Genomic DNA, 26,693 nt, shown 5'->3' on the forward strand with positions numbered 1-26,693 from the left:
TCATCAATCTATACACTACTCTTTAATGACAAAGCGAAAACAGGTTTTTAGAAATGTTTGCAAATGTATTCCAAATTTAAAAAAAACATACCTTATTTACATAAGTATTCAGACCCTTTGATATGAGACTTGAAATTGAGCTCAGGTGCACCCTGTTTCCATTGATCATCCTTGAGATGTTTCTACAACTTGATTGGAGTCCATCTGTGGTAAATTCAATTGATTGGACATGATTTAGAAAGGCACACACCTGTCTATATAAGGTCCCACAGTTGACAGGGCATGTCAGAGCAAAAACCATGAGGTCGAAGGAATTGTCTGTAGAGCTCAGAGATAGGATTGTGTCGAGGCACAGATCTGGGGAAGGGTACCAAAACATCTCTGCAGCATTGAAGGTCCTGAAGAACACAATTTGGAACCACCAAGACTCTTCCTAGAGCTGGCCGCCCGGCCAAACTGAGCAATCGGGGGAGAAGGGCCTTGGTCAGGGAGATGACCAAGAACCCAATCGTCTCTCTGACCGAGCTCCAGAATTCCTCTGTGGAGATGGGAGAACCTTCCAGAAGGACAACCATCTCTGCAGCACTCCACCAATCAGGCCTTTATGGTAGAGTGGCCAGAGGGAAGCCACTCCTCAGTTAAAGGCACATGACAGCCCCCTTGGAATATGGCTGTAATGTAACAAAATGTGGGGAATGTAAAGGGGTCTGAATACTTTCTGATTGCACTGTATATGGAAACTGTTTACTGTAAAAAACAAATGCTTCTTATATTTCTCAGATATAGGACAGACACTTCAAAACAAACTTCCTTTAGATTTTTTTTTTTTGGGGGGGTGGGGGACTATCTGTTGTTCCATGTAGTGAATCTGTTGTTGAATGCGTTTGTATGGGTTTAATAGCAGTAAGGCCCAAAATCATTTTTCATCATTTTTTAAAATGTATTTATATACTTCAGGGGGTCTTAAAATTCTATATCAAATAAAACAATTATCCATATTATGACACTCTTAAAATAATTCCATGTGTTTGCTTAGTACCCCACCACACACACAGTTAAATGTTAACACATTCTGAGAACAAACCGGTTTCTTTGCCAGACGGCTTGTAGGAGGACAGGTGAGCTGCGTACACCTCGTACACCTGTAATTAGGCTACACTCAGCAGTCACTAGTGTACTAATATGGTCTGCCCTGTGTAACATTCACACCTGTCTTTTTCCTACTACTACTGACTTTACTGATAGCTGCTTTATTGAGGAAAATGTCTACCTTCTATGACTGTGATATGTGATTCGAGTCAATGTACAGGGGTACAGGTTAGTCAAGGTCATTTGTACATGTAATCAAAGATGATGTAAATAGTCCGGGTGGCCATTTGATTAATTGTTCAGCAGTCTTATGGCTTGGCGGTAGAAGCTGTTAAGGAGCCTTTTGGACCTAGACTTGGCGCTCCGGTACCGCTTTGCCATGCCTAGAAGGCCAGCATCCCGGAGTCGCCTCTTCACTGTTGATGTTGAGACTGGTGTTTTGTGGATACTATTTAATGAAGCTGCCAGTTGAGGACTTGTGATGCATCTGTTTCTCAAACTAGACACTCTAATGTACTTGTCCTCTTGCTCAGTTGTGCACCGGGGCCTCCCACTCTTTCTATTCTGGTTAGAGACAGTTTGCGCTGTTCTGTGAAGGGAGTAGTACACAGTGTCGTACAAGATCTTCAGTTTCTTAGCAATTTCTCGCATGGAATAGCCTTCATTTCTCAGAACAAGAATAGACTGACGAGTTTCAGAAGAAAGTTATTTGTTTCTGGCCATTTTGAGCCTGTAATCGAACCCACAAATGCTGATGCTCCAGATACTCAACTAGTCTAAAGAAGGCCCGTTTTATTGCTTCTTTAATCAGAACAACAGTTTTCAACTGTGCTAACATAATTGCAAAGGCGTTTTCTAATGATCAATTATCCTTTTAAAACGCTAAACTTGGATTAGCTAAAACAACATGCCATTGGAACACAGGAGTGATGGTTGCTGATAATGGGCCTCTGTACGCCTATGTAGATATTCCATAATAAATCCGCCTTTTCCAGCTACAAGTCCTTTACAACATTAACAATGTCTACACTGTATTTCTGAACAATTTGAAGTTATTTTAATGGACAAAAAAATAGCTTTTCTTTCAAAAACAAGGACATTTCTAAGTGACCCCAAACTTTTGAACGGTAGTGTATATCTTATACCACACAAACAAAGCACCCAGAAATCCATGCCCGTGTTGTGTCTTTAATATTTAACACACACCTTTGTAATCATATAATCTGAACAAAATACAAAACAAACTATTTTAAATGTATACTGTATATTATACAGGATCTTTGTAAAAGTAATGTCATATTTCTGGTGATTTTATTTCAGAGTTGGATTACTTACTATCTTATTTTAGTCCAAGCGCTAGATCATGCATTAGAGGGAGTCAATAAGACTATCACTCAAGGTAGGAGATTACTAAGGCAAATACAATATTTTCAGAATAGTTTGAGAGAGACAGTACTAATCAGTAACATGAATTAAGTCTTGGACAGAGTATTTATTCACACCCGTTCCAATAATTTAAATGTTTTATTTAACCTTTATTTAACTAGGCAAGTCAGTTTAGAACAAATTATTATTTAAAATGACGGCCTACCCCAGCCAAACCCTAACCCGGACGACGCTGGGCCAATTGTGCACCGCGCAATGGGACTCCCAATCACGGCCGGTTGTGATACAGCCTGGAATCAGAATCAGGGTCTGTAGTGACGCCTCTAGCACTGAGTTGCAGTGCCTCGGGAGCGGCAGATGGGGTGCGGTGGATTGAGATACAGCCCATGCACAGAGTATATGATTTATTCACTCAAACAGGGGAAATTAGAACAGGGTTGGCCATCTGTCATATTGGAGAGCTACTGGGCGTGCAGGCTTTTGCTCCAGCCCAATATCCTGAGGAGGAGCTGATTAATAGAATCAGGTGTGTTCTGAGTAGGGCTGGAACAAAACCCTGCAGGAGGGTATAGGTCTCCAGGAAGAGGGCTGGCCACCCTTGAATTAGAATATAACTGCAGGGGGGTGAAACTCTTTCAACATGCCCTTGTCTGTTAACTGGCGATGTTCTTCTCATTTACCACAAAGAAAGCCTCCTGAACAGCGAAAGGCCATCTCAAGGCCATCAGACTGTTAAATAGCCATCACTAGCCGGCTACGCAATCCTGCACCTTTGAGGCTGTTGCCCCATATACATAGACATGGAATCACTGGCCACTTTAATAATGGAACACTGGTCACTTTAATAATGGAACACTGGTCACTTTAATAATGGAACACTGGTCACTTTAATAATGGAACACTGGTCACTTTAATAATGGAACACTGGTCACTTTAATAATGGAACACTGGTCACTTTAATAATGGAACACTGGTCACTTTAATAATGGAACACTGGCCACTTTAATAATGGAACACTGGTCACTTTAATAATGTTTACATACTGCTTTACTCATGTCATATGTTTATCCTGTATTTTATTCTACTGTATTTTAATCAATGCCACTCTGACATTACTCAATCTAATATTTATATTTTTCTTAATTCCATTATTTTACTTTCAGATTTGTGTGTATTGTTGTGAATTGTTAGATATCACTGCACTGTTGGAGCTGGGAACACAAGCATTTCGCTACACCTGCAATAACATCTGCTAACTATGTGCATGTGACCAATAAAATGTGATTTGATTTGAAAGACAGAACAAATACTGGCAAACCCCCATGGAGAAAGTGCTTTCGTCAGCCACAACAACAATAATGAATTAATATACACTTTTAGAATATGATATAGGATAGTAATAATTAAATATACACAGAGTTATATATATATATATATATATATTATTCCTTTGAAAGTAATCATCTTTGTGTAATGTCCAACAACAACAATGTACAACAATATAATTCAGTAAAACAGTCTGGATGTGAATGTTTCCTCCACTAGAGGGCGCTGGTGAGCAGTGTTTCAGTGCTACAGTGTCACAAGGCCTGCGCTCCAATAATATCTCCTTTCTCCAGAAGTGTGCACTTGTTCACTTCCCTTTATTGGGGAGATTCACAGGTTGTTTCATTAACTCATCCTTCTTCGTCCAGGAGAGGAAATGTGGAAGCAAATGTGCTTGTTTTGATATGAAGTTAACACTTTATTTGGCTCTACAGACTACCAGTAACATTTCAAATACCTACTTGCCCTAGCTAGCCCTAGCTCTAACCGTAACCTTAGCAAGCAGCTTCTTATCAACAGATAGTCCGGACTATCCAAATAAAAACGTAACCGAAATGAAACTCTCCTTGTCCATTGGCGCGTCATCAGGCAAATAACATTTACAGAGGAGGAATCCAAAATATATGTGTAAAGTGGTAGAAATAAATGTTGCTAGTTGTGGCAGACCTTTAAGTAGCAGGTTGTTTATAAATGTCTGCTTGCTTTTCTTCTCTTCTCCTCTGACAAAACAACAGCTGATTCAAAGGGGGTGTGGCATATATTACACTCATATATTACAACAAAGGACTATCCTAGGTGAAAGGAGGATACTCTGGGAGGGGGGTGGCACCCGGGGAGGATACTCTGGGAGGGCGGGACACTCGGGGAGGATACTCTGGGAGGGGGGGGGGGGGGACACTCGGGGAGGACACTCTTGGAGGGAGGGACACCCGGGGAGGATACTCTGGGAGGGGGGGACACCCGAGGAGGATACTCTGGGAGGGGGGGGACACCCGGGGAGGGAAGGACACCCGGGGAGGATACTCTGGGAGGAGAGGACACCCGGGAGGATACTCTGGGATGGGGGGGACACCCGGGGAGGATACTCTGGGATGGGGGGACACCCGGGGAGGATACTCTGGGAGGGCGGGACACTCGGGGAGGATACTCTGGGAGGGGGGGGGGGGGGGGCACTCGGGGAAGACACTCTTGGAGGGAGGGACACCCGGGGAGGGGAGGACACCCGAGGAGGATACTCTGGGATGGGGGGACACCCGAGGAGGATACTCTGGGAGGGGGGGACACTCGGGGAGGATACTCTGGGAGGGGAGGACACTCGGGGAGGATACTCTGGGAGGGGAGGACACTCTTCCATTCCCCTACAAACTAATTGACACTTTCCTCTACCACTTATCGGTTTCCGGGCCACGGAGGAGTCGAAGAGAGGAAGGTATTTTTCCCAAATGTCTATTAGCCAATGTAAATGAATTGAATAAGATATTTATACATGGCAAAATAGCTAGTCAAAAAAGCTAGTCAAAATAGAAGGTCTTGACGTGTTTGTTCTATATCTGAGATACAGTAAATGTTTTTTAAATGTTTAATTACCCATATTACCCCCCATTCTTGGGCAATGAAGTACTTCCATATATAAACGGGTACCTTCAGACTAGTGTTGTGAGGCTTATGGGCATCCTAGAGCAAAACAACCAACACGTTTGTGTTCGTCTCCTATCAGTGTGTAGCCCAAACTGTTCGGACGCTACAGACAGAGCTTGGCAGATCAGCGGTACCGACTTCAGACGAGTCGTTGACGCTTGTGGGGGGGGGGGGGTCGTAGAGCAAAATGGAGAACACCAACGCATTTGTGAGAGTCTCGGCTTTCCGTGTGGACCCTACAGGCCTTTTCATGAGAAGAGCGATTTTTGGAATCTCTCCTGGTCTGACAATCACCGCTGCAGCTCTGCCACCTTTCAGATGTGGTGGATTGAGACGCAGCCCGTGAAAAAAAAAAAAGATATCTCTTGCTTAAAACTGACTAATTTGATTTCCCGGGGAGGCGCGGACATCCACTCTATTAAAAGGACATGACTGGTACAGTATATGGAAACTCACTTTAGCCCGAACAAGTGCACACTTCAGGAAGAAGGAGGAATTATTGGGACACACCCAAGGCCAGGAAGAGGAGGACATCTAAACAGGAGCAAATTAGATTGAAAAAAAACGTTTTTTGTTAAAAGATAAAATCATGTAGAAAGGGAACAATCTTAAAAATAAAAACAAGTCCTTTGTTTAAGTTCTTTAGAAAAAGAACACAAATAGAAATGTGTTTAACTTTGTGCTCTTGATATTTGCAATTCATACAGTCCAACCTCACATACTATATCTTGTGAAGTGGTTGATCTCTTCTACATAGCGTACCTAGACAGTGAATTGATCTGCAGTCTATAGTTTAACACGTACAGGAAGGAAGAAAGTATTCAGGTACCTCTACACACAAAAAAAGATATACATTATGTACATCTATTTAAGGTTATAGATCGCACAAAATGGCAGACGTAACACTCCTTTAGATTTAATGGTAAAAGATGACTGACTACAACCCAAGGGGATAACACGCTAAATCGATTCCACTTGTTTCCAAAGTGGTCCCCGATGGAATAGACACAAACAGGGTATGGAGTATGGACATATTAACTCTGTTTCATAGAGTATGGACATATTAACACTGTTTCCTGGAGTATGGACGTATTAATTTTCCTGTTGTCAAGTATTTATCTGATTCACCTATGATAAAGTCGTATTTTCCATTCCACTCCAGCCTCCTAAAGGAGAGTTCAGTTCTCCCTTGTCTGGCTGGAGAGTTTGGCAGAATGGAATGTGCAGAAAGTGGCATACGGGGAACAAGGTAAAGCTGCAGGTGGAGAGTCCCAACTGTCAGTCGCTCTACTGTAGGTAGAGAACCGTGGTTCGGTCTGTCCAACTCTCCATCCATCCATCCTACTGTAGGAAGCAGTAGGTCTTGAAGCAGTGGTTCTGTCGGTCCATGTGTCCACCTCTCTGTCCCTCCATCTGTCCACCCCTCCTATCATCCATCCCTGCAAACCTTTGAAGAGTCAGCCATAGCTACATGTCCCTCTCTCTCTCCCTCCAACCTCCCGATCCTTCCATCTCCCTGTCATTGTAGGTAGCGGTAGATCTTGAAGCAGTGGTTTCCAGAATCGGCTACGGCCACGTGTCCATCAGAGGTGAGGGTCAGACCCTGGGGGCCGTAAAGAGGGTCAGCTGATGTGTTGATATATGACAGGAAGGAACCAGCGCTGTCAAATACCTGGGGAAAGAAAAAGGCGTATCAAATCAAATCCAATTTTAATTCACAGATCAGAATACAACAGGTGTAGACCTTACAGTGAAATGCCCTTAACCAACAATGCAGTTAAGAAAAATACATTTTAAAATAATTAACAAATAATTAAAGAGCAGCAGTAAAATGACAATAGCGGGGCTATTTACAGGGGGTACTGGCACTGTGCAGGGGCACCGGTTAATTGAGGTAATATGTACATGTAGATAGAGTTATTAAAGTGACTATGCATAGATAATAACAGAGAGTCGCAACAGCGTAAAAGAGGGGGGTGTTAAGATATTTTATCAAGGTTTAAGATAAATTATTAAATAATTCTACCCAGAAACTTAACCATTAGGATTAGAGGTTATGTAGCATGGACAAGGGGTAATTAGAAATGATAACCATTGGGGAAGAAAGGAATGTATGTGTGTGCCTAAAGAAAACTAAGTGGATCATTAACCTATGTTTGAACCGACCAAGCTATAACTCTGTGGAGATAAGACAAGACAACCAGAGCCCCTCTAGGTTTTCCGTATCTGGGGGGGGGACTGGAACTGTCAGCTAAGTGGTAATAAAGTGTGGTGAGACTTCAGGAAATAATCCAGATATAGTGTGTAATGTATGTGCGTTAGTGTGTTGGAATGGACTTTGGAATCAGCTTTGTCTTGTCGGACAGGAGGAGGGACATTTTAGGACGCTATGACGCTATGTGTGATATATAAACTAATGTACATGGTATTTTGAGTAGAGATCTCTCGAGAATAAACGCTATTGATTAATTTGGTGGCTGGTCTTTGTCTATTTTATGCAAATAAGAATCTTACAAATTCTTAGAAACGGACAGAGTGTTTGCTTTGTTATAATTAAATTGGTTAACGAACATATAGTAAACAATTCCTTTAACAGAGGGGCAATGCAAATAGTCTGTGCAGCCATTTGATTAGATGTTCAGGAGTCTTATGACTTGGGGGTAGAAGCTGTTTAGAAGCCTCTTGGACCTAGACTTGGTGCTCCGGTACCGCTTGCCGTGCGGTAGCAGAAAGAACAGTCTGTGACTAGGGTGGCTGGAGTCTTGTTTCAGTTGTAGTTTTTGGGTTCAATTCTGTTCTTACAGCCCTTTTTTTCCCATCTGAAATTGTTTTGTTTTGTAAATGGATCTGAACCCCCAGGCTCCCGCTTGGGAAAACAACGTCTTAGCCCTTAGATTAGGAGGATGTTTCCTCTTCAACGGCTTAGACACGAGGCGTATGTGGCAGGGATTCCAGACAATCACGGATTATAAAGGGACGTCGTGGACACCGACGCAAAACACCTTTTTCGCTCGCTTAGAGGAAAACACAGAGCTGCCGACGCGAGTAAGACATTTAAGCGGGTTAACACTTGCAAGGCTGCCGGCCCAGAAGGCATCCCAAGCCGTGTTCTCAGAGCATATGCAGACCAGCTGGCTGTTTACGGACATATTAAATCTCTCTCTCCCTATCCCAGTCTGTTGTCCCCATTTGCTTCAAGGTGTCCACCATTGTTCCTGTACCAAAGAAGGCAAAGGTAACTGAACTAAATAACTATTGCCCCGTTTTATTGTTATGTATTACTGCACTGTTGGAGCTAGAAACACAAGCATTTAGTTAGGTATTACTGCACTGTTGGAGCTAGAAACACAAGCATTTAGTTAGATATTACTGCACTGTTGGAGCTAGAAACACAAGCATTTAGTTAGATATTACTGCACTGTTGGAGCTAGTAACACAAGCATTTAGTTAGGTATTACTGCACTGTTGGAGCTAGAAACACAAGCATTTAGTTAGGTATTACTGCACTGTTGGAGCTAGAAACACAATCATTTAGTTAGGTATTACTGCACTGTTGGAGCTAGAAACACAAGCATTTAGTTAGGTATTACTGCACTGTTGGAGCTAGTAACACAAGCATTTAGTTAGGTATTACTGCACTGTTGGAGCTAGTAACACAAGCATTTAGTTAGGTATTACTGCACTGTTGGAGCTAGAAACACAAGCATTTAGTTAGGTATTACTGCACTGTTGGAGCTAGAAACACAAGCATTTAGTTAGGTATTACTGCACTGTTGGAGCTAGAAACACAAGCATTTAGTTAGGTATTACTGCACTGTTGGAGCTAGAAACACAAGCATTTAGTTAGGTATTACTGCACTGTTGGAGCTAGAAACACAATCATTTAGTTAGGTATTACTGCACTGTTGGAGCTAGAAACACAAGCATTTAGTTAGGTATTACTGCACTGTTGGAGCTAGAAACACAATCATTTAGTTAGGTATTACTGCACTGTTGGAGCTAGAAACACAAGCATTTAGTTAGATATTACTGCACTGTTGGAGCTAGAAGAATAAGCATTTAGTTAGGTATTACTGCACTGTTGGAGCTAGAAACACAAGCATTTAGTTAGGTATTACTGCACTGTTGGAGCTAGAAACACAAGCATTTAGTTAGGTATTACTGCACTGTTGGAGCTAGAAACACAAGCATTTAGTTAGGTATTACTGCACTGTTGGAGCTAGAAGAATAAGCATTTCGCTGCACCTACAATAACTTCTGTGAAAATATGTGTACGTGACCAATAACATTTGATTTGATTTTGATTTGATTTCTTGGGCTGAGGGTGACTGATTTTACGTCGCAGGCAGAGCTACCTCGTCACGACAGACAGCGTGAGTCAAACTCATCTTCACCATACACTCGGATAGCTAATCTTGACCCAGGTGAAATTGCTTTTTTTATTTTTTTATTTGTGTCATAGAGATCAATAGAGAATACAACATCTTTCCCATTATTGTGTCTGTTAGAGAACTGGCAGCGCCATTAAGGCAGTCACCATTTTTAAGTAGTCACGTTTCTTCTCCTACTACTTCTATGAGTTGGCAAACAAACTGAAAGGGGTGCATACTGCCCCCTGGAGGGTGTTGTTGGAACAGGTGTAAAGACAACGTTGTAACTGCCCCCTGGAGGGTGATGTCTGAACAGGTATAAAGACAAGGTTGGTGATTTACTGCCCCCTGGAGGGTGTTGTCTGAACAGGTATAAAGACAAGGTTGGTGATTTACTGCCCCCTGGAGGGTGTTGTCTGAACAGGTATATAGACAAGGTTGGTGATTTACTGCCCCCTGGAGGGTGTTGTTGGAACAGGTGTAAAGACAAGGTTGTAACTGCCCCCTGCAGTGATGGAATGTTTCCTCACCAGTATAATTCAATCGCTGATCCCTCCTGATGACCTGCATGGAATTATGTGATCCTTCCTTAAACCATAGGAAGTTCCACCCAATTTGACTACTTCAAATTGTTGAAAGTCCTCAATGGTGCTGCCCATGCTAAAACAAGCTTTTGGGCACTAGAGTCCTCTATGCATCTCTATTGTTTGTGTGCGTCTCATGCCTGAGATGTTAGGTTACATGTAGGATGAAACAACGAGTTATCTCCCAAATTAGGTGCTGTGGGTGTGGCCTCCCCTGTATTAGGAGATGTGGGTGTGGCCCCACATTTAATAGGCACTGTGGGTGTGGCCTCACCTGTATTAGGCACTATGGGTGTGGCCTCACCTGTATCAGGTGCTGTGGGTGTGGCCTCACCTGTATCAGGTGCTGTGGGTGTGGCCTCACCTGTATTAGGTGCTGTGGGTGTGGCCTCACCTGTATTAGGTGCTGTGGGTGTGGCCTCACCTGTATCAGGTGCTGTGGGTGTGGCCTCACCTGTATTAGGTGCTGTGGGTGTGGCCTCATCTGTATCAGGTGCTGTGGGTGTGGCCTCACCTATATTAGGTGCTGTGGGTGTGGCCTCACCTGTATGCGGCTGTTGCCCCAGTCGGCCACGATGATGTTCCCATTTGTGTCCACGGCAACTCCGGTGGGGGCATTGAACTGGCCGTTCCCCTCGCCATGGGAACCAAACTTAAACAGGAACTCACCGTCTGCACTGTACACCTGGGGACAGGGAGTAGACACACACACACCTCTGTGATGTCACACCAGTGGGGGGGGGGGGGGGGTGAATTGAAAGGATCGTTTCCTTGTAGAATCTGAAGGGTAGACATCTTGTTACGGGCAGAGATTCAGTAGAATATGAAGGGTAGACATCTTGTTACGGGCAGAGATTCAGTAGAATATGCAGGGTAAACATCTTGTTACGGGCAGAGATTCAGTAGAATATACAGGGTAAACATCTTGTTACGGGCAGAGATTCAGTAGAATATACAGGGTAAACATCTTGTTACGGGCAGAGATTCAGTAGAATATACAGGGTAAACATCTTGTTACGGGCAGAGATTCAGTAGAATATACAGGGTAAACATCTTGTTACGGGCAGAGATTCAGTAGAATATGCAGGGTAAACATCTTGTTACGGGCAGAGATTCAGTAGAATATGAAGGGTAGACATCTTGTTACGGGAAGAGATTCAGTAGAATATGCAGGGTAGACATCTTGTTACGGGCAGAGATTCAGTAGAATATGCAACGTAGAGATGCAGAAGGTTCAGGTTCATAAGTGTCCATCATTATTTACAGTGCTTAAAGTTAGTTATTGTTATTGGATTTTTATGAATAATGACTAAATGATGTATACATTTAACGTAGAACTATAACTAAAACTACCCTGTCATTGTATGATTGTATGAAATTTATTAGAATCATACCTCTATAAATCTGATGTGTGTAGTTTTAGTCAGAATTAGGACAAGGACTTTTTGTTCCTTTTTAGTATGTAAGCAGGGTGCAAGTGTGAGACAATGTATGAGATAAGAGGAGCTATCGACAGACAAGCTGTACTACTGTGTTCCTTACAGGACATTCTGTCCTCACCCAGGGAGGGGAGAGACCTTGGGCTTGTAGTAGATTGTATAACAGGTGGCAGACAATGTATGACAGGAAGACTTGTGAACTATATTGTCATTGTTTCTGAGAGGAGGAGGGACATTTATGACGAAATGTGAGGTATATAGACCAATGTACAGGAAATGATAGGCAGAACATTCCTGTAAATAAACATTTGACTATTGTAGACTGGGCCTCTGTCTGTTTTTATTTCTATCAGTATCCTACAAATCCTGATATAGCAGACTGAGTAATTTAATTTAATTGGTTAAAGAACATGAGAACTTAATTCTCCTAACAGTTATAGCCGGCAAAGTTATTTACAAAATACACTTAGACAAAAGAGTTACTTGATTCAATACAAAACAACAAAACAAACCTCAAGCCTGCGTGCGTAACGGGTCCGCGGTCAAACGACCACCCCTCATCACTGTCAAACGCTCCCTAAAAAACACTTCAGCGAGCAGGCCTTTCTAATCGACCTGGCCCGGGTATCCTGGAAGAATATTGACCTCATCCCGTCAGTAGAGGATGCCTGGATGCTCTTCCAAAGTGTTTCCTCTCCATTTTAAATAAGCATGCCCCATTCAACAAATGTAGAACTAAGAACAGATATAGCCCTTGGTTCACCCCAGACTTGACTGCCCTTGACCAGCACAAAAATATCCTGTGGTGTTCTGCATTAGCATCGAATAGCCCCCGCGATATGCAACTTTTCAGTGAAGTCAGGAACCAATATACTCAGTCAGTTAGGAAAGCTAAGGCTAGCTTCCTGTAGCACTAATTCCAAAAGTTTTGGGACACTGTAAAGTCCATGGAGAATAAGAACACCTCCTCCCAGCTGTCCACTGCACTGAGGATAGGAAACACTGTCACCACCGATAAATCTACGATAATCAATAATTTCAATAAGCATTTTCCTACGGCTGGCCATGCTTTCCACCTGGCTACACCCCCCCCCCCCCCCCCCCCCCGCTTCTCCTTCAACCAAATCCAGACAGCTGATGTTCTGAAGGAGCTGCAACATCTGGATCCCTACAAATCAGCTGGGCTAGACAATCTGGACCCTCTCTAAAATTATCCGCGGAAATTGTTGCAACCCCTATTACTAGCCTATTCAACCTCTCTTTCTTATTGTCTGAGATCCCCAAAGATTGGAAAGCTGCCGCGGTCATCCCCCTCTTGAAAGAGGGAAACACTCTAGACCCAAACTGTTACAGACCTATATCCATCCTGATCCTGCCTTTCTAAAATCTTCAAAAGCCAAGTTAACAAACAGATCACTGACCGAATTCCATCGTACCTTCTCCGCTGTGCAATCCGGTTTCCGAGCTGGTCATGGGTGCACCTCAGCCACGCTCAAGGTCCTAAACAATATCATAACCGCCATCGATAAAAGACAGTACTGTGCAGCAGTTTTCATCGACCTGGCCAAGGCTTTCGACTCTGTCAATCACCGCATTCTTATCAGCAGCCTCAATAGCCTTGGCTTCTCAAATGAATGCCTCGCCTGGTTCACAAACTACTTCTGAGATAGAGTTCAGTGTGTCAAATCGTAGGGCCTGTTGTCCAGACCTCTGGCAGTCTCTATGGGTGTGCCACAGGGTTTAACCTATTTCGCAACAAAGCATCCTTCACTCATGCCGCCAAACATACCCTCGTAAAACTGACTATCCTACCGATCCATGACTTGTAGTCTATCACTATGTAGTCTATCACAGTGCCATCCATTTTGTCACCAAGCCCCATATACTACCCACCACTGCGACCTGTATGCTCTCGTTGGCTGGCCCTCACTACATATCCGTCGCCAAACCCACTGGCTCCAGGTCATCTATAAGTCTTTGCTAGGTAAAGCCCGCCTTATCACAGCTCACTGGTCACCTTAGCAACACCCACCCGTAGCACGTGTTCCAGCAGGTATATTTCACTGGTCACCTTAGCAACACCCACCCGTAGCACGCGCTCCAGCAGGTATATTTCACTGGTCACCTTAGCAACACCCACCCGTAGCACGCGCTCCAGCAGGTATATTTCACTGGTCACCTTAGCAACACCCACCCGTAGCACGCGCTCCAGCAGGTATATTTCACTGGTCACCTTAGCAACACCCACCCGTAGCACGCGCTCCAGCAGGTATATTTCACTGGTCACCTTAGCAACACCCACCCGTAGCACGCGCTCCAGCAGGTATATTTCACTGGTCATCCCCAAAGCCAACTCCTCCTTAGACCGCCTTTCCTTCCAGTTCTCTGCTGCCAATGACTGGAACGAACTGCAAAAATCTCTGAAGCTGGAGTCTCCCTCTCTAACTTTAAGCATCAGCTGTCAGAGCAGCTTACCGATCACTGTACACAGGCAATCTGTGAATAGCACACCCAACTACCTCATCCCCATATTATTATTTACCCTCTTGCTCTTTTGCACCCCAGTATCTCTACTTGCACATCAGCATCTGCACATCTATCACTTGAGTATTAAAGCTAAATTATTTTGCCTTTATGGCCTATTTGCTGCCTACCTCCCTACATTTGCACACACTGTACATAGATGCTTCTATGTTTCTTTTCTATTGTGTTATTGACTGTACATTTCTTTATGTGTAACTCTGTGTTGTTGTTTTTGTTGCACTGCTTTGCTTTATCTTTGTCACGTCCGTCGTCAATTGAATGAGACCAAAGCGCAGCGTGGAAAGTGTTCATCGTACTTTATTAAATGAACACCAAAAAACAACAAAATATAAACGAACGTAAAGCTCTGTAGCGCTAAACAGCAACTATACAAAGACAAGATCCCACAACTGAAGGTGGGAAAAAGGGCTGCCTAAGTATGATCCCCAATCAGAGACAACGAATGACAGCTGCCTCTGATTGGGAACCATCCCCGGCCAACAAAGAAATATACAAACTAGAATGCCCACCCAAATCACACCCTGACCTAACCAAATAGAGAAATAAAATGGCTCTCTAAGGTCAGGGCGTGACAATCTTGGCCAGGTCACAGTTGTAAATGAGAACTTGTTCTCAACTGGCCTACCTGGTTAAATAAATCAAAAATAAATTTATTAAAAAGCATGTTTACCCCATAACTCAGGGGTGCAACTCAGGGGTGCAACTCAGGGGTGCTCTCCCCCACATTCTGAAATTGCATTTTTGTCTTCCCCAGTTTTATCATTGGAATGTGATACAAAACTAGGCAACGATGTGCTTTAGGACCATGCGGACACCACAGAGCGGTCGGGTAGACTGTATGCCCCCCCCCAATTCTAAAGCCAAAGTTGTGCCCCTGCCTTAACAAGCAGCCTCCCCAGTCTATTCTCCAAAACAGAACTGAATGGGGACCTAAAACAAGCCTATATGTACCAAGGGCACTTCCTGGAACAAATAAGCATGGCAACATACAGTATAACACAAAGACTGGGCAAATACAAATAATAATAATAATAATAACCACATTCCACAATACACTGTCTACGACACTATGAGCTGTATCTTACTGTTAACAAATCATTATGAACTGTAGCTAATTGCTAACAAAGGAGCTAAAGGATAATATAGTCATGGACAATGTAATGCTTTTAGAAAGAAATGGCAAATACATATGGGAAATAGAACACCCTTTTAACATAATGACAGATTAGACTGTGTGCGCGTTGGAGTGGGCATAGATCCACTTCGTCACACAACTATATATTTTCAAATGAATAAAGCTTTTTTTTTTTTTTTTCATTCCCTCCTTCCTTGATCACAGCATAAAGGTTTGACTTACCTTTACAGAATGATTGTGGAAATCTGTGACAACGATTTCATTCTTGTTGTTCACCGCAACAAAGTGTGGACCTGGGGGAGAGACAGAGAGAGAGAGAAAGAGACAGAGAGAGACAGAAAGAACGTGATTCATGTTAGCATGACTAATGTCCTCTAAAATGCTGGTTTGATTTTTTTTAGGTTTAATTTTTTTGCACCAAAGAAAATAAGTGATAAAGAACAATAGAAAAAAAAAAACTACAAAATAACAGTGTGAAGGTAGGCGTTTATATAAGCCACAACACAAGAAAAGTACAAAAACAGATAACAAAACATTTGTAAATGTACAAATGAACCGATCAGAGTGATTACATAAATTTGATCCAGAGATCGATAGAGATCTCTAGATGGTTATAACTGGTTTTAGCATGGAGTTTGCCATTGAGGGCTTCCACCATTTTAAAGTAATCAACTGGGTGGGGAATCCTATGGGTTGGTAGCAGTCAGCCAATTATCAGAAAGCATTGTATTCTTTAAATTGGGTTGCCTATGGTTTGTAAAGGGCTTGGGTTGCCTATGGGTTGTAGACGGCTTAAAGCTTTATCACTGCCATCTAGAGGCCACAATAGATGAATGACACAAGAGTTGGTTCACGACTCCACACAACAGGTGGTGGTAAATCACCAATATTAGCTTTACACTTTTTTTTCCAGACACAAAAGAAGAAGACAATTGACTAGTTTAAAATTGAGATGCCATGATGGCATAGATACAAAGATGAGATCTCTATCTATCTCTATGGTTTAATCACTCATTTTCAGTGCTTCCGATTTTAATTTAATTAATTATTCAGGTGTTTTGAAATGTCTAAGGATGTAATATTTAAGAGCAAACAATTCAAAAATGGGTTAGTATCTAATCAATTTCATTAAATTCCAGCTCATTCATCTTATGCATTACTGTACATTACAGAGCATTACATTAAACACAGTTCGAACAACAATTATTGTAATGATCATGATATTACGATGACATATGTATCAATCTTTTGTTATGTTTTTACATATCTCAGGCACAGAGTGATCTGGGAAGATTTCAGATACAATTTCCAGGGCACACAACATCAGGGCAGGAGATGCAGGTGAGACAGAATAGTGCACTCTGGGTAAGGGGCGGGGCAACACTCGATACTTACTGAACACTGGGCCAGATCTATTTAAATGTGCACCACTTTTTTCTAGAACAGAAACAAAGGGAGAGAAAAAAAGAACAAGAAACAAACAAACGAAAAGGCAGAGTCAGAGATGAAAGACTAAACAACTAGAAGAACAGAGAGGATCTGCGGGATGAAACGGTTTCCGACGGCAACCAGGGTCCTGGCGGCCATCTTGGCTCCTGCAGGTGTGTCAGATCAGGTCAATCTGAACTTGGGTCGTGTTTTGGAGGAACGTTTCACAACGATCAGATACTAATGGGTTGTGTAGAACAGTATGCACCAAGCGTCTCAAAGTAGGAGTGCTGATCTAGAATCAGTTTTGCCTTTTTTACGTCCAGATGAATGAGATTACATGGACAGGGAGGACCTGGGCCCGTATCCACAAAGCATCTCAAAGTAGGAGTGCTGATCTAGGATCGGGTCCCAATCTGTCCGTCATATTCATTATGATCTGAAAGGCAACACTGATCCTAGATCAGCGAGAATAGGAAATAGTGTCAGCTGTAAACTCAGCGCATTGCTATCCGAACGTTTCACATCGCTGAACATTCTAGGCTCCACCCCCTTACCTGCAAACTGTCTCTCGGACGTCCCCCTGGCGCCAAACTTGGTGACCAGCTTCCCGTTAGACTGGAAGATGAAGACGCAGCAGGCCTTGTTGTCCACGGCGATGATGTGTCCGTTCCTGTCCACCGCCACGCCCTTAGGGCCCAACAGACGCCCCGCCCCGATCTTATTCTGAGTGGGAGAAGGAGGAGGTGATTCAACATGTAGAATTGTCAGGAAAGTAACAGGAAATTACAGCCAATGTTTTTGTGGTTAGAGTCAATAGAACGGCTGTCATTCATTTAAGGTGTGTCTTACCCAGAATCCTTAGTAAAATAACAAAGCGGTCACCAAGCCTCAGTTTTGGTACGTAGCTGAGGGACGGGCCTGGAATAATGTGACCACTGTCAAATTCATAGACAGAGCTATGGATGCAAGGACTGATCATCCATGATATCTTTTGAGGCTATTTGTTGTTTGTTTACATTTACTTTGTTTACAAACAATGGAGTAAAACAAGCTTTTATTTTGGGTTCTGATGGGAAATGACAGTTGAACTAAGCTCCTGAGGCATTTCAACGTTATATACGTCAAGAATCAATGGCTATATATCAATCATTTATACGTTTTTAAAAAATGTATGTAGCAACTAACAATTCTAGCTTTAAAATTAGAGAGGGAATCTCATGACCTCTGATGACCTCGTGACCTCTGACCTTGAACTTCCCATCGGAGGAGAAGATGCTGACCCATCGGTTGTCGTAGTCGGCCACGATGATGTCACCGTTCACATCCACGGTAACGCCCGTGGGTCGCTGCAGTTGCCCCGGCGACCGACCTCTGACCCCAAACCTCATTTTGAATTGCCCGTCATTGGAGAACACCTGTCGACAGGGTGGGACGACAGACACAGAAGTGAGTTTTAAATATCAAAATTAGTGTTTAGGGTAAAGTTTCGTTATAGGTCTAGCTGGTCTACCTCTTAGAATGCCCTAAGTATTTTTATACCATATTACCTTTCCCTCTCCTGTGTTGTATGGATGGTCTCCTACTTGTTACACTGGTTGTTACTATCTGGTCTCCTACCTGTATACACTGGTTGTTACTATCTGGTCTCTTACCTGTTTACACTGGTTGTTACTATCTGGTCTCCTACCTGTTTACACTGGTTGTTACTGTCTGGTCTCCTACCTGTTTACACTGGTTGTTACTATCTGGTTTCCTACCTGTTTACACTGGTTGTTACTATCTGGTCTCCTACCTGTTTACACTGGTTGTTACTATCTGGTCTCCTACCTGTTTACACTGGTTGTTACTGTCTGGTCTCCTACCTGTATACACTGGTTGCTACTATCTGGTCTCCTACCTGTTTACACTGGTTGTTAGTATCAGGTCTCCTACCTGTTTACACTGGTTGCTACTATCTGGTCTCCTACCTGTATACACTGGTTGTTACTATCTGGTCTCCTACCTGTATACACTGGTTGCTACTATCTGGTCTCCTACCTGTATACACTGGTTGTTACTATCTGGTCTCCTACCTGTTTACACTGGTTGTTACTATCTGGTCTCCTACCTGTTTACACTGGTTGCTACTATCTGGTCTCCTACCTGTTTACACTGGTTGTTACTATCTGGTCTCCTACCTGTATACACTGGTTGTTACTGTCTGCTACCACCACTCTGCCGTTGCTGGAGGCTGAGATCCCTTGCAGGTTGGTAAACTCTCCCTTCTCCCTCCCTCGCGTACCTAGACCACAGGTAAACACACACACACACACACACACACACACACACACACACACACACACACACACACACACACACACACACACACACACACACACACACACACACACACACACACACACACACACACACACACACACACACACACACAGTCACATCTCTACCATCACTTTATACATGCTTCATTATCATGGAGAGAATAGTGTAGGAATAACACATGAAACAAGCCCTGCTCCTTCTTTCTGGGCTGTGTTTCTGTCTCTCACAGACAGCTCTCGAGTTACACAACAACAACAACCACGTCAACGAAACGCAGGAAGCAACAATGGGATGACCAGCTGGTGGTAGTGGTAGTGTTAGGGGATGACCAGCTGGTGGTAGTGGTAGTGTTAGGGGATGACCAGCTGGTGGTAGTGGTAGTGTTAGGGGATGACCAGCTGGTGGTAGTGGTAGTGTTAGGGGATGACCAGCTGGTGGTAGTGGTAGGGGATGACCAGCTTGTGGTGGTGGTAGTGTTAGGGGATGACCAGCTGGTGGTGGTGGTAGTGGTAGGGGATGACCAGCTGGTGGTGGTGGTAGTGTTAGGGGATGACCAGCTGGTGGTGGTGGTAGTGTTAGGGGATGACCAGCTGGTGGTTGTGGTAGTGTTAGGGGATGACCAGCTGGTGGTGGTGGTAGTGTTAGGGGATGACCAGCTGGTGGTTGTGGTAGTGTTAGGGGATGACCAGCTGGTGGTGGTGGTAGTGTTAGGGGATGACCAGCTGGTGGTGGTGGTAGTGTTAGGGGATGACCAGCTGGTGGTTGTGGTAGTGTTAGGGGATGACCAGCTGGTGGTGGTGGTAGTGTTAGGGGATGACCAGCTGGTGGTGGTGGTAGTGTTAGGGGATGACCAGCTGGTGGTTGTGGTAGTGTTAGGGGATGACCAGCTGGTGGTTGTGGTAGTGTTAGGGGATGACCAGCTGGTGGTGGTGGTAGTGTTAGGGGATGACCAGCTGGTGGTTGTGGTAGTGTTAGGGGATGACCAGCTGGTGGTTGTGGTAGTGTTAGGGGATGACCAGCTGGTGGTTGTGGTAGTGTTAGGGGATGACCAGCTGGTGGTTGTGGTAGTGTTAGGGGATGACCAGCTGGTGGTTGTGGTAGTGTTAGGGGATGACCAGCTGGTGGTAGTGTTAGGGGATGACCAGCTGGTGGTTGTGGTAGTGTTAGGGGATGACCAGCTGGTGGTAGTGTTAGGGGATGACCAGGTGGTGGTAGTGGTAGTGTTAGGGGATGACCAGCTGGTGGTAGTGGTAGTGTTAGGGGATGACCAGCTGGTGGTTGTGGTAGTGTTAGGGGATGACCAGCTGGTGGTTGTGGTAGTGTTAGGGGATGACCAGCTGGTGGTAGTGGTAGTGTTAGGGGATGACCAGCTGGTGGTTGTGGTAGTGTTAGGGGATGACCAGCTGGTGGTAGTGGTAGTGTTAGGGGATGACCAGCTGGTGGTTGTGGTTGTGTTAGGGGATGACCAGCTGGTGGTAGTGGTAGTGTTAGGGGATGACCAGCTGGTGGTAGTGGTAGTGTTAGGGGATGACCAGCTGGTGGTTGTGGTAGTGTTAGGGGATGACCAGCTGGTGGTAGTGGTAGTGTTAGGGGATGACCAGCTGGTGGTTGTGGTTGTGTTAGGGGATGACCAGCTGGTGGTAGTGGTAGTGTTAGGGGATGACCAGCTGGTGGTAGTGGTAGTGTTAGGGGATGACCAGCTGGTGGTAGTGGTAGGGGATGACCAGCTGGTGGTAGTGTTAGGGGATGACCAGCTGGTGGTTGTGTTAGGGGATGACCAGCTGGTGGTTGTGGTAGGGGATGACCAGCTGGTGGTAGTGTTAGGGGATGACCAGCTGGTGGTTGTGTTAGGGGATGACCAGCTGGTGGTAGTGGTAGGGGATGACCAGCTGGTGGTTGTGTTAGGGGATGACCAGCTGGTGGTAGTGGTAGTGTTAGGGGATGACCAGCTGGTGGTGGTGGTAGTGTTAGGGGATGACCAGCTGGTGGTGGTGGTAGTGTTAGGGGATGACCAGCTGGTGGTAGTGGTAGTGTTAGGGGATGACCAGCTGGTGGTAGTGGTAGTGTTAGGGGATGACCAGCTGGTGGTAGTGGTAGGGGATGACCAGCTGGTGGTAGTGTTAGGGGATGACCAGCTGGTGGTAGTGTTAGGGGATGACCAGCTGGTGGTATTGTTAGGGGATGACCAGCTGGTGGTTGTGTTAGGGGATGACCAGCTGGTGGTAGTGTTAGGGGATGACCAGCTGGTGGTTGTGTTAGGGGATGACCAGCTGGTGGTAGTGGTAGTGTTAGGGGATGACCAGCTGGTGGTAGTGGTAGTGTTAGGGGATGACCAGCTGGTGGTGGTGGTAGTGTTAGGGGATGACCAGCTGGTGGTAGTGGTAGTGTTAGGGGATGACCAGCTGGTGGTAGTGGTAGTGTTAGGGGATGACCAGCTGGTGGTAGTGGTAGGGGATGACCAGCTGGTGGTAGTGTTAGGGGATGACCAGCTGGTGGTAGTGTTAGGGGATGACCAGCTGGTGGTGGTGGTTGTGGTAGTGTTAGGGGATGACCAGCTGGTGGTGGTGGTTGTGGTAGTGTTAGGGGATGACCAGCTGGTGGTGGTGGTTGTGGTAGTGTTAGGGGATGACCAGCTGGTGGTAGTGGTAGTGTTAGGGGATGACCAGCTTGTGGTGGTGGTAGTGTTAGGGGATGACCAGCTGGTGGTAGTGGTAGTGTTAGGGGATGACCAGCTGGTGGTTGTGGTAGTGTTAGGGGATGACCAGCTGGTGGTAGTGGTAGTGTTAGGGGATGACCAGCTGGTGGTAGTGGTAGTGTTAGGGGATGACCAGCTGGTGGTAGTGTTAGGGGATGACCAGCTGGTGGTAGTGGTAGTGTTAGGGGATGACCAGCTGGTGGTAGTGGTAGTGTTAGGGGATGACCAGCTGGTGGTAGTGGTAGTGTTAGGGGATGACCAGCTGGTGGTTGTGGTAGTGTTAGGGGATGACCAGCTGGTGGTAGTGGTAGTGTTAGGGGATGACCAGCTGGTGGTAGTGGTAGTGTTAGGGGATGACCAGCTGGTGGTTGTGGTAGTGTTAGGGGATGACCAGCTGGTGGTAGTGGTAGTGTTAGGGGATGACCAGCTGGTGGTTGTGGTAGTGTTAGGGGATGACCAGGTGGTGGTTGTGGCAGTGTTAGGGGATGACCAGCTGGTGGTTGTGGTAGTGTTAGGGGATGACCAGCTGGTGGTAGTGGTAGTGTTAGGGGATGACCAGCTGGTGGTTGTGGTAGTGTTAGGGGATGACCAGCTGGTGGTTGTGGTAGTGTTAGGGGATGACCAGCTGGTGGTTGTGGTAGTGTTAGGGGATGACCAGCTGGTGGTTGTGGTAGTGTTAGGGGATGACCAGCTGGTGGTTGTGGTAGTGTTAGGGGATGACCAGGTGGTGGTTGTGGTAGTGTTAGGGGATGACCAGGTGGTGGTTGTGGTAGTGTTAGGGGATGACCAGCTGGTGGTTGTGGTAGTGTTAGAGGATGACCAGCTGGTGGTTGTGGTAGTGTTAGGGGATGACCAGCTGGTGGTTGTGGTAGTGTTAGGGGATGACCAGGTGGTGGTTGTGGTAGTGTTTAGGATGTGGTTGTCTTACCGACTCTGTGGATGAGTTCATCCTCGATGGGGTTTTCCTTCTTTTTAGTGCTGAACATGCTGGAGGGTCTCCTCACAGCCTTCTGTCTGACATGACCCCCTGTCCCGCCAGGACTCTTCAGCCTCCTCTTCACGTCGTCCGGAGACTGCAGCACGTCCGAGGGCTTGACCGCCTGCAGCCGGAAGGGACTGCCGCGTACCGGCTGGCCGTAGAGGGACAAAGCGAAGGAGAACTCCCCCTCGGACCGTAGCGTGTATCCCACCTCGTACGTCCCGTTCTTGTTGTCCGTCACCTCCGGTTCCGTGACAACTCGGCTTCCGTCGGCAACCGGCGTGATATTGGCCCTCAGCGCCGCGTTCCCTGTCCGCACCAGCTCGCCGTCCTTGTCTTTGGTCGTCACGGTGACGCTGACATGTTGTCCGGTCGCTGCGTGGCGTAGTCCCTCTCCCGTGGCGACGGAGGTGTGGCCTACGGCTGCCGTAGTAATGAGGACGCCCAGGTTCTGGAGGGAGCGACGCAGGCCCTCTGTCTCCACCTGGGGGGCAGGTTAATTAACCACACACTCCCTGTTTATGCTGACCTCATTTCCTGTCCCTGGCTGCCAAAGCTGGTTTGCGGACTGTGTAATTTATTCCATGAACCCTAAATCGTACCTAGCCTTAATGTTAAATATACACATTTTTGTTCAACGAAATGTTTTAGTAACATCCTGGTTGGAGGATCCTATAAAACACGACTCAAGACAGGAATAAGACGAATACACCGTGGCCCAAAGTGTGGGACTGTATCCTGTCAGTCCAGGTGTGTATCCTGTCTGTACTAACTGTCAGTCCAGGTGTGTATCCTGTCTGTACTACCTGTCAGTCCAGGTGTGTATCCTGTATCCTACCTGACAGTCCAGGTGTGCGTTCTGGTGAGGCTGTTCAGGGAAGTCGTGACGGGCCATGGCAGAAACCCGCTCACTCATCTGTTTTTGCACCATCAGTACCTAACAACACAACAGGAAAAAAAATGCTGCATTATTTATGGGTGGGAATTACTGCTCTTGAGGTGGTAAATATGAGTTGGGTGCATTCACGGTTTGAACTGGTTCTTATGGAAAAAACACATGTAAGTGGGGGGGGGGGGGGTATCAAATCATATCAAATGTATTTATAAAGCCCTTCTTACATCAGCTGATATCTCAAAGTGCTGTACAGAAACCCAGCCTAAAACCCCAAACAGCAAGCAATGCAGGTGTAGAAGCACAGTGGCTAGGAAAAACTCCCTAGAAAGGCCCAAACCTCGGAAGAAACCTAGAGAGGAACCAGGCTATGAGGGGTGGCCAGTCCTCTTCTGGCTGTGCCGGGTGGAGATTATAACAGAACATGGCCAAGATGTTCAAATGTTCATAAATGACCAGCATGGTCAAATAATAATAATCACAGTAGTTGTCGAGGGTGCAACAAGTCAGCACCTCAGGAGTAAATGTCAGTTGGCTTTTCATATCCGATCATTAAAAGTATCTCTACCGCTCCTGCGGTCTCTAGAGAGTTGAAAACAGCAGGTCTGGGACAGGTAGTATGTCCGGTGAACAGGTCAGGGTTCCATAGCCGCAGGCAGAACAGTTGAAACTGGAGCAGCAGCACGGCCAGGTGGAATGGGGACAGCAAGGAGTCATCATGCCAGGTAGTCCTGAGGCAGAAATACCACTCAACATGGAGGTCATTGGAGGCTTGTGATTGGTTTGCTCTTTTTTTGCCCATAAAAAGTACACCCAGAACTACTTACAGTTCCAGTATCAAACAGAAGATGCATCAATGATTAGTATTTCGAACGGTCATAAACAATAACTGCTGAAGATGCCCGCCGTGCTCGCGGGATTTTGTGTTTGTTGACAAATGACGTCATAGAGGTGTAAGAGGGGAAACTCGGAGTTCAGGGACAGATAGACGAGTTAACCGCTAAGTAATTACCAGTTGGAGAGGCATTCAAGTGGATTTTATTCCCGAGTCGTAATCTGGTACTTATGAAATTACGTGATGTTGTGAACACGTCTCAATTTGAGATCCTACACATTAAGAAAATAGGGTTCCTCAAAGGGTTCTTTAGGAAGGGATATGGTGGGAGCAATGTGGAACAATATAGAACCATCACCCAGCGGTCTAAGGCACTGCATCTCAGTGCAAGAGGCGTCACTGCAGTACCTGGTTCGAATCCAGGCTGCATCACATCCGGCCGTGATTGGGAGTCCCATAGGGCGGTGCACAATTGGACCAGCGTCGTCCGGGTTTGGCCGTCATTGTAAATAAAATGTTGTTCTTAACCGATTTGCCAAGTTAAATTAAAGGTTAAATAAAAAATAAATAAATACTATATTATTCAATGAATCCCCTGAGCCTTTCGATGGCTCTTTGCAATTCACAAAACGGTTCTTTCCTCTCTTTGTGTAAATCTCTTTTAGTGATAATTAAAATGTAGTGGAGGCGGATCATTAGAACATGAGGGGGCGTGGTTTGTGATAATTAAAATGTAGTGGAGGCGGATCATTAGAACAGGAGGAGGCGTGGTTTGTGATAATTAAAATGTAGTGGAGGCGGATCATTAGAACACGAGGGGGCGTGGTTTGTGATAATTAAAATGTAGTGGAGGCGGATCATTAGAACACGAAGGGGCGTGGTTTGTGATAATTAAAATGTAGTGGAGGCGGATCATTAGAACACGAGGGGGCGTGGTTTGTGATAATTAAAATGTAGGGGAGGCGGATCATTAGAACACGAGGAGGCGTGGTTTGTGATAATTAAAATGTAGTGGAGGCGGATCATTAGAACACGAGGGGGCGTGGTTTGTGATAATTAAAATGTAGTGGAGGCGGATCATTAGAACATGAGGGGGCGTGGTTTATGATAATTAAAATGTAGTGGAGGCGGAGCATTAGAACATGAGGGGGCGTGGTTTGTGTTACCTTGAGTGAGAGTCATTCCAGTTGATCAATGTGTTGTGTGATGCTGTTACATGTGAATATGGTCAGTGTCTTGAGGAAGACTCACGTTTGGCCGTGTACCAATAGAGAACGGTTGACTAAGTCAGTAGTTTCTCTCCTCAGGGACCCTCAGCTGTTCCAGAGCCAGTTCACTTGATTAAACTTGTCAATTAAAGGGAAAATCCACTCAAAAACTATCTTTTGGTATTTTTGTCATTCGTCCATGATGCATTTTACATCATCACGATGATGTGGCTGGTGACACTTTGCTTCTTGAAAACTTGACTGCTGACATGCAAAACATTGTGAGTCTATCAACATTTGACTAATGAAAAACATACCAAAATATAATGTTTAAGTGGTTTCCCTTTAAAACAGTAATAACAGCTAAAAATAATTTGTAACAATATAATATGGCTGACCAGAATAAAATACCTGTATGGTTCTTCAAAAGGAGCTATAAAGAACCTTTAGGACTGAGAAAGGTTCTTTATAGAACCATTCTCCATAAAGGTTCTATAAAGAACCATACAAGATGGTTCTAAATAGCCCCCAAAAGGGTTGTACCCATAGCAGAACTCTTTTTTTTGTGTTATATAGAACCTTTTTTAAACTAGTTCTTTATAGCACCATACAGGTTCCATTTAGAACCTTCAGATTGTGGTTCTTTATAGAACCTTCAGAAAAGGTTCTATGTTTAACTAGGCAAGTCAGTTAAGAACAAATTCTTATTTAGAATGACGGCCTACACCGGCCAAACCCGGACAACAATGGGGCCAATTGTGAGCTGCCCTATGGTTTTGTGATACAGCCTGGATTCGAATCAGGGTGTCTGTAGTGACGCCTC

The 26,693-nt window shown here is 45.0% G+C and overlaps 1 protein-coding gene across 7 annotated transcripts in view; it reads right to left on the reverse strand.

Annotated features, from left to right (window-relative positions):
* Positions 1-3,481: 3,481 nt before the first annotated feature.
* The window catches only part of LOC139552850 (tripartite motif-containing protein 3-like), a 116,154-nt gene continuing 92,942 nt past the window's right edge, over positions 3,482-26,693 (reverse strand). For 5 of the 7 annotated variants that reach the window (XM_071364946.1, XM_071364941.1, XM_071364942.1 and 2 more), the window contains 9 exons: positions 23,774-23,872; positions 22,885-23,419; positions 19,120-19,223; positions 18,190-18,357; positions 17,497-17,665; positions 16,907-16,948; positions 15,734-15,804; positions 10,938-11,078; positions 3,482-7,111 (listed from right to left, as the gene is read on the reverse strand). In XM_071364946.1, coding sequence (XP_071221047.1) covers positions 6,959-7,111; positions 10,938-11,078; positions 15,734-15,804; positions 16,907-16,948; positions 17,497-17,665; positions 18,190-18,357; positions 19,120-19,223; positions 22,885-23,419; positions 23,774-23,872 — 1,482 coding nt within the window. In that variant the 3' untranslated portion in view covers positions 3,482-6,958. Of the gene's footprint in view, positions 7,112-10,937; positions 11,079-15,733; positions 15,805-16,906; positions 16,949-16,969; positions 17,398-17,496; positions 17,666-18,189; positions 18,358-19,119; positions 19,224-22,884; positions 23,420-23,773; positions 23,873-26,693 lie in introns of those variants that run through there. The other 2 variants (XM_071364945.1, XM_071364947.1) reach the window with 2 other exon arrangements.

The sequence above is a fragment of the Salvelinus alpinus genome, chromosome 24, assembly GCF_045679555.1.
Source record: "Salvelinus alpinus chromosome 24, SLU_Salpinus.1, whole genome shotgun sequence".
Classification (NCBI taxonomy): domain Eukaryota; kingdom Metazoa; phylum Chordata; class Actinopteri; order Salmoniformes; family Salmonidae; genus Salvelinus; species Salvelinus alpinus.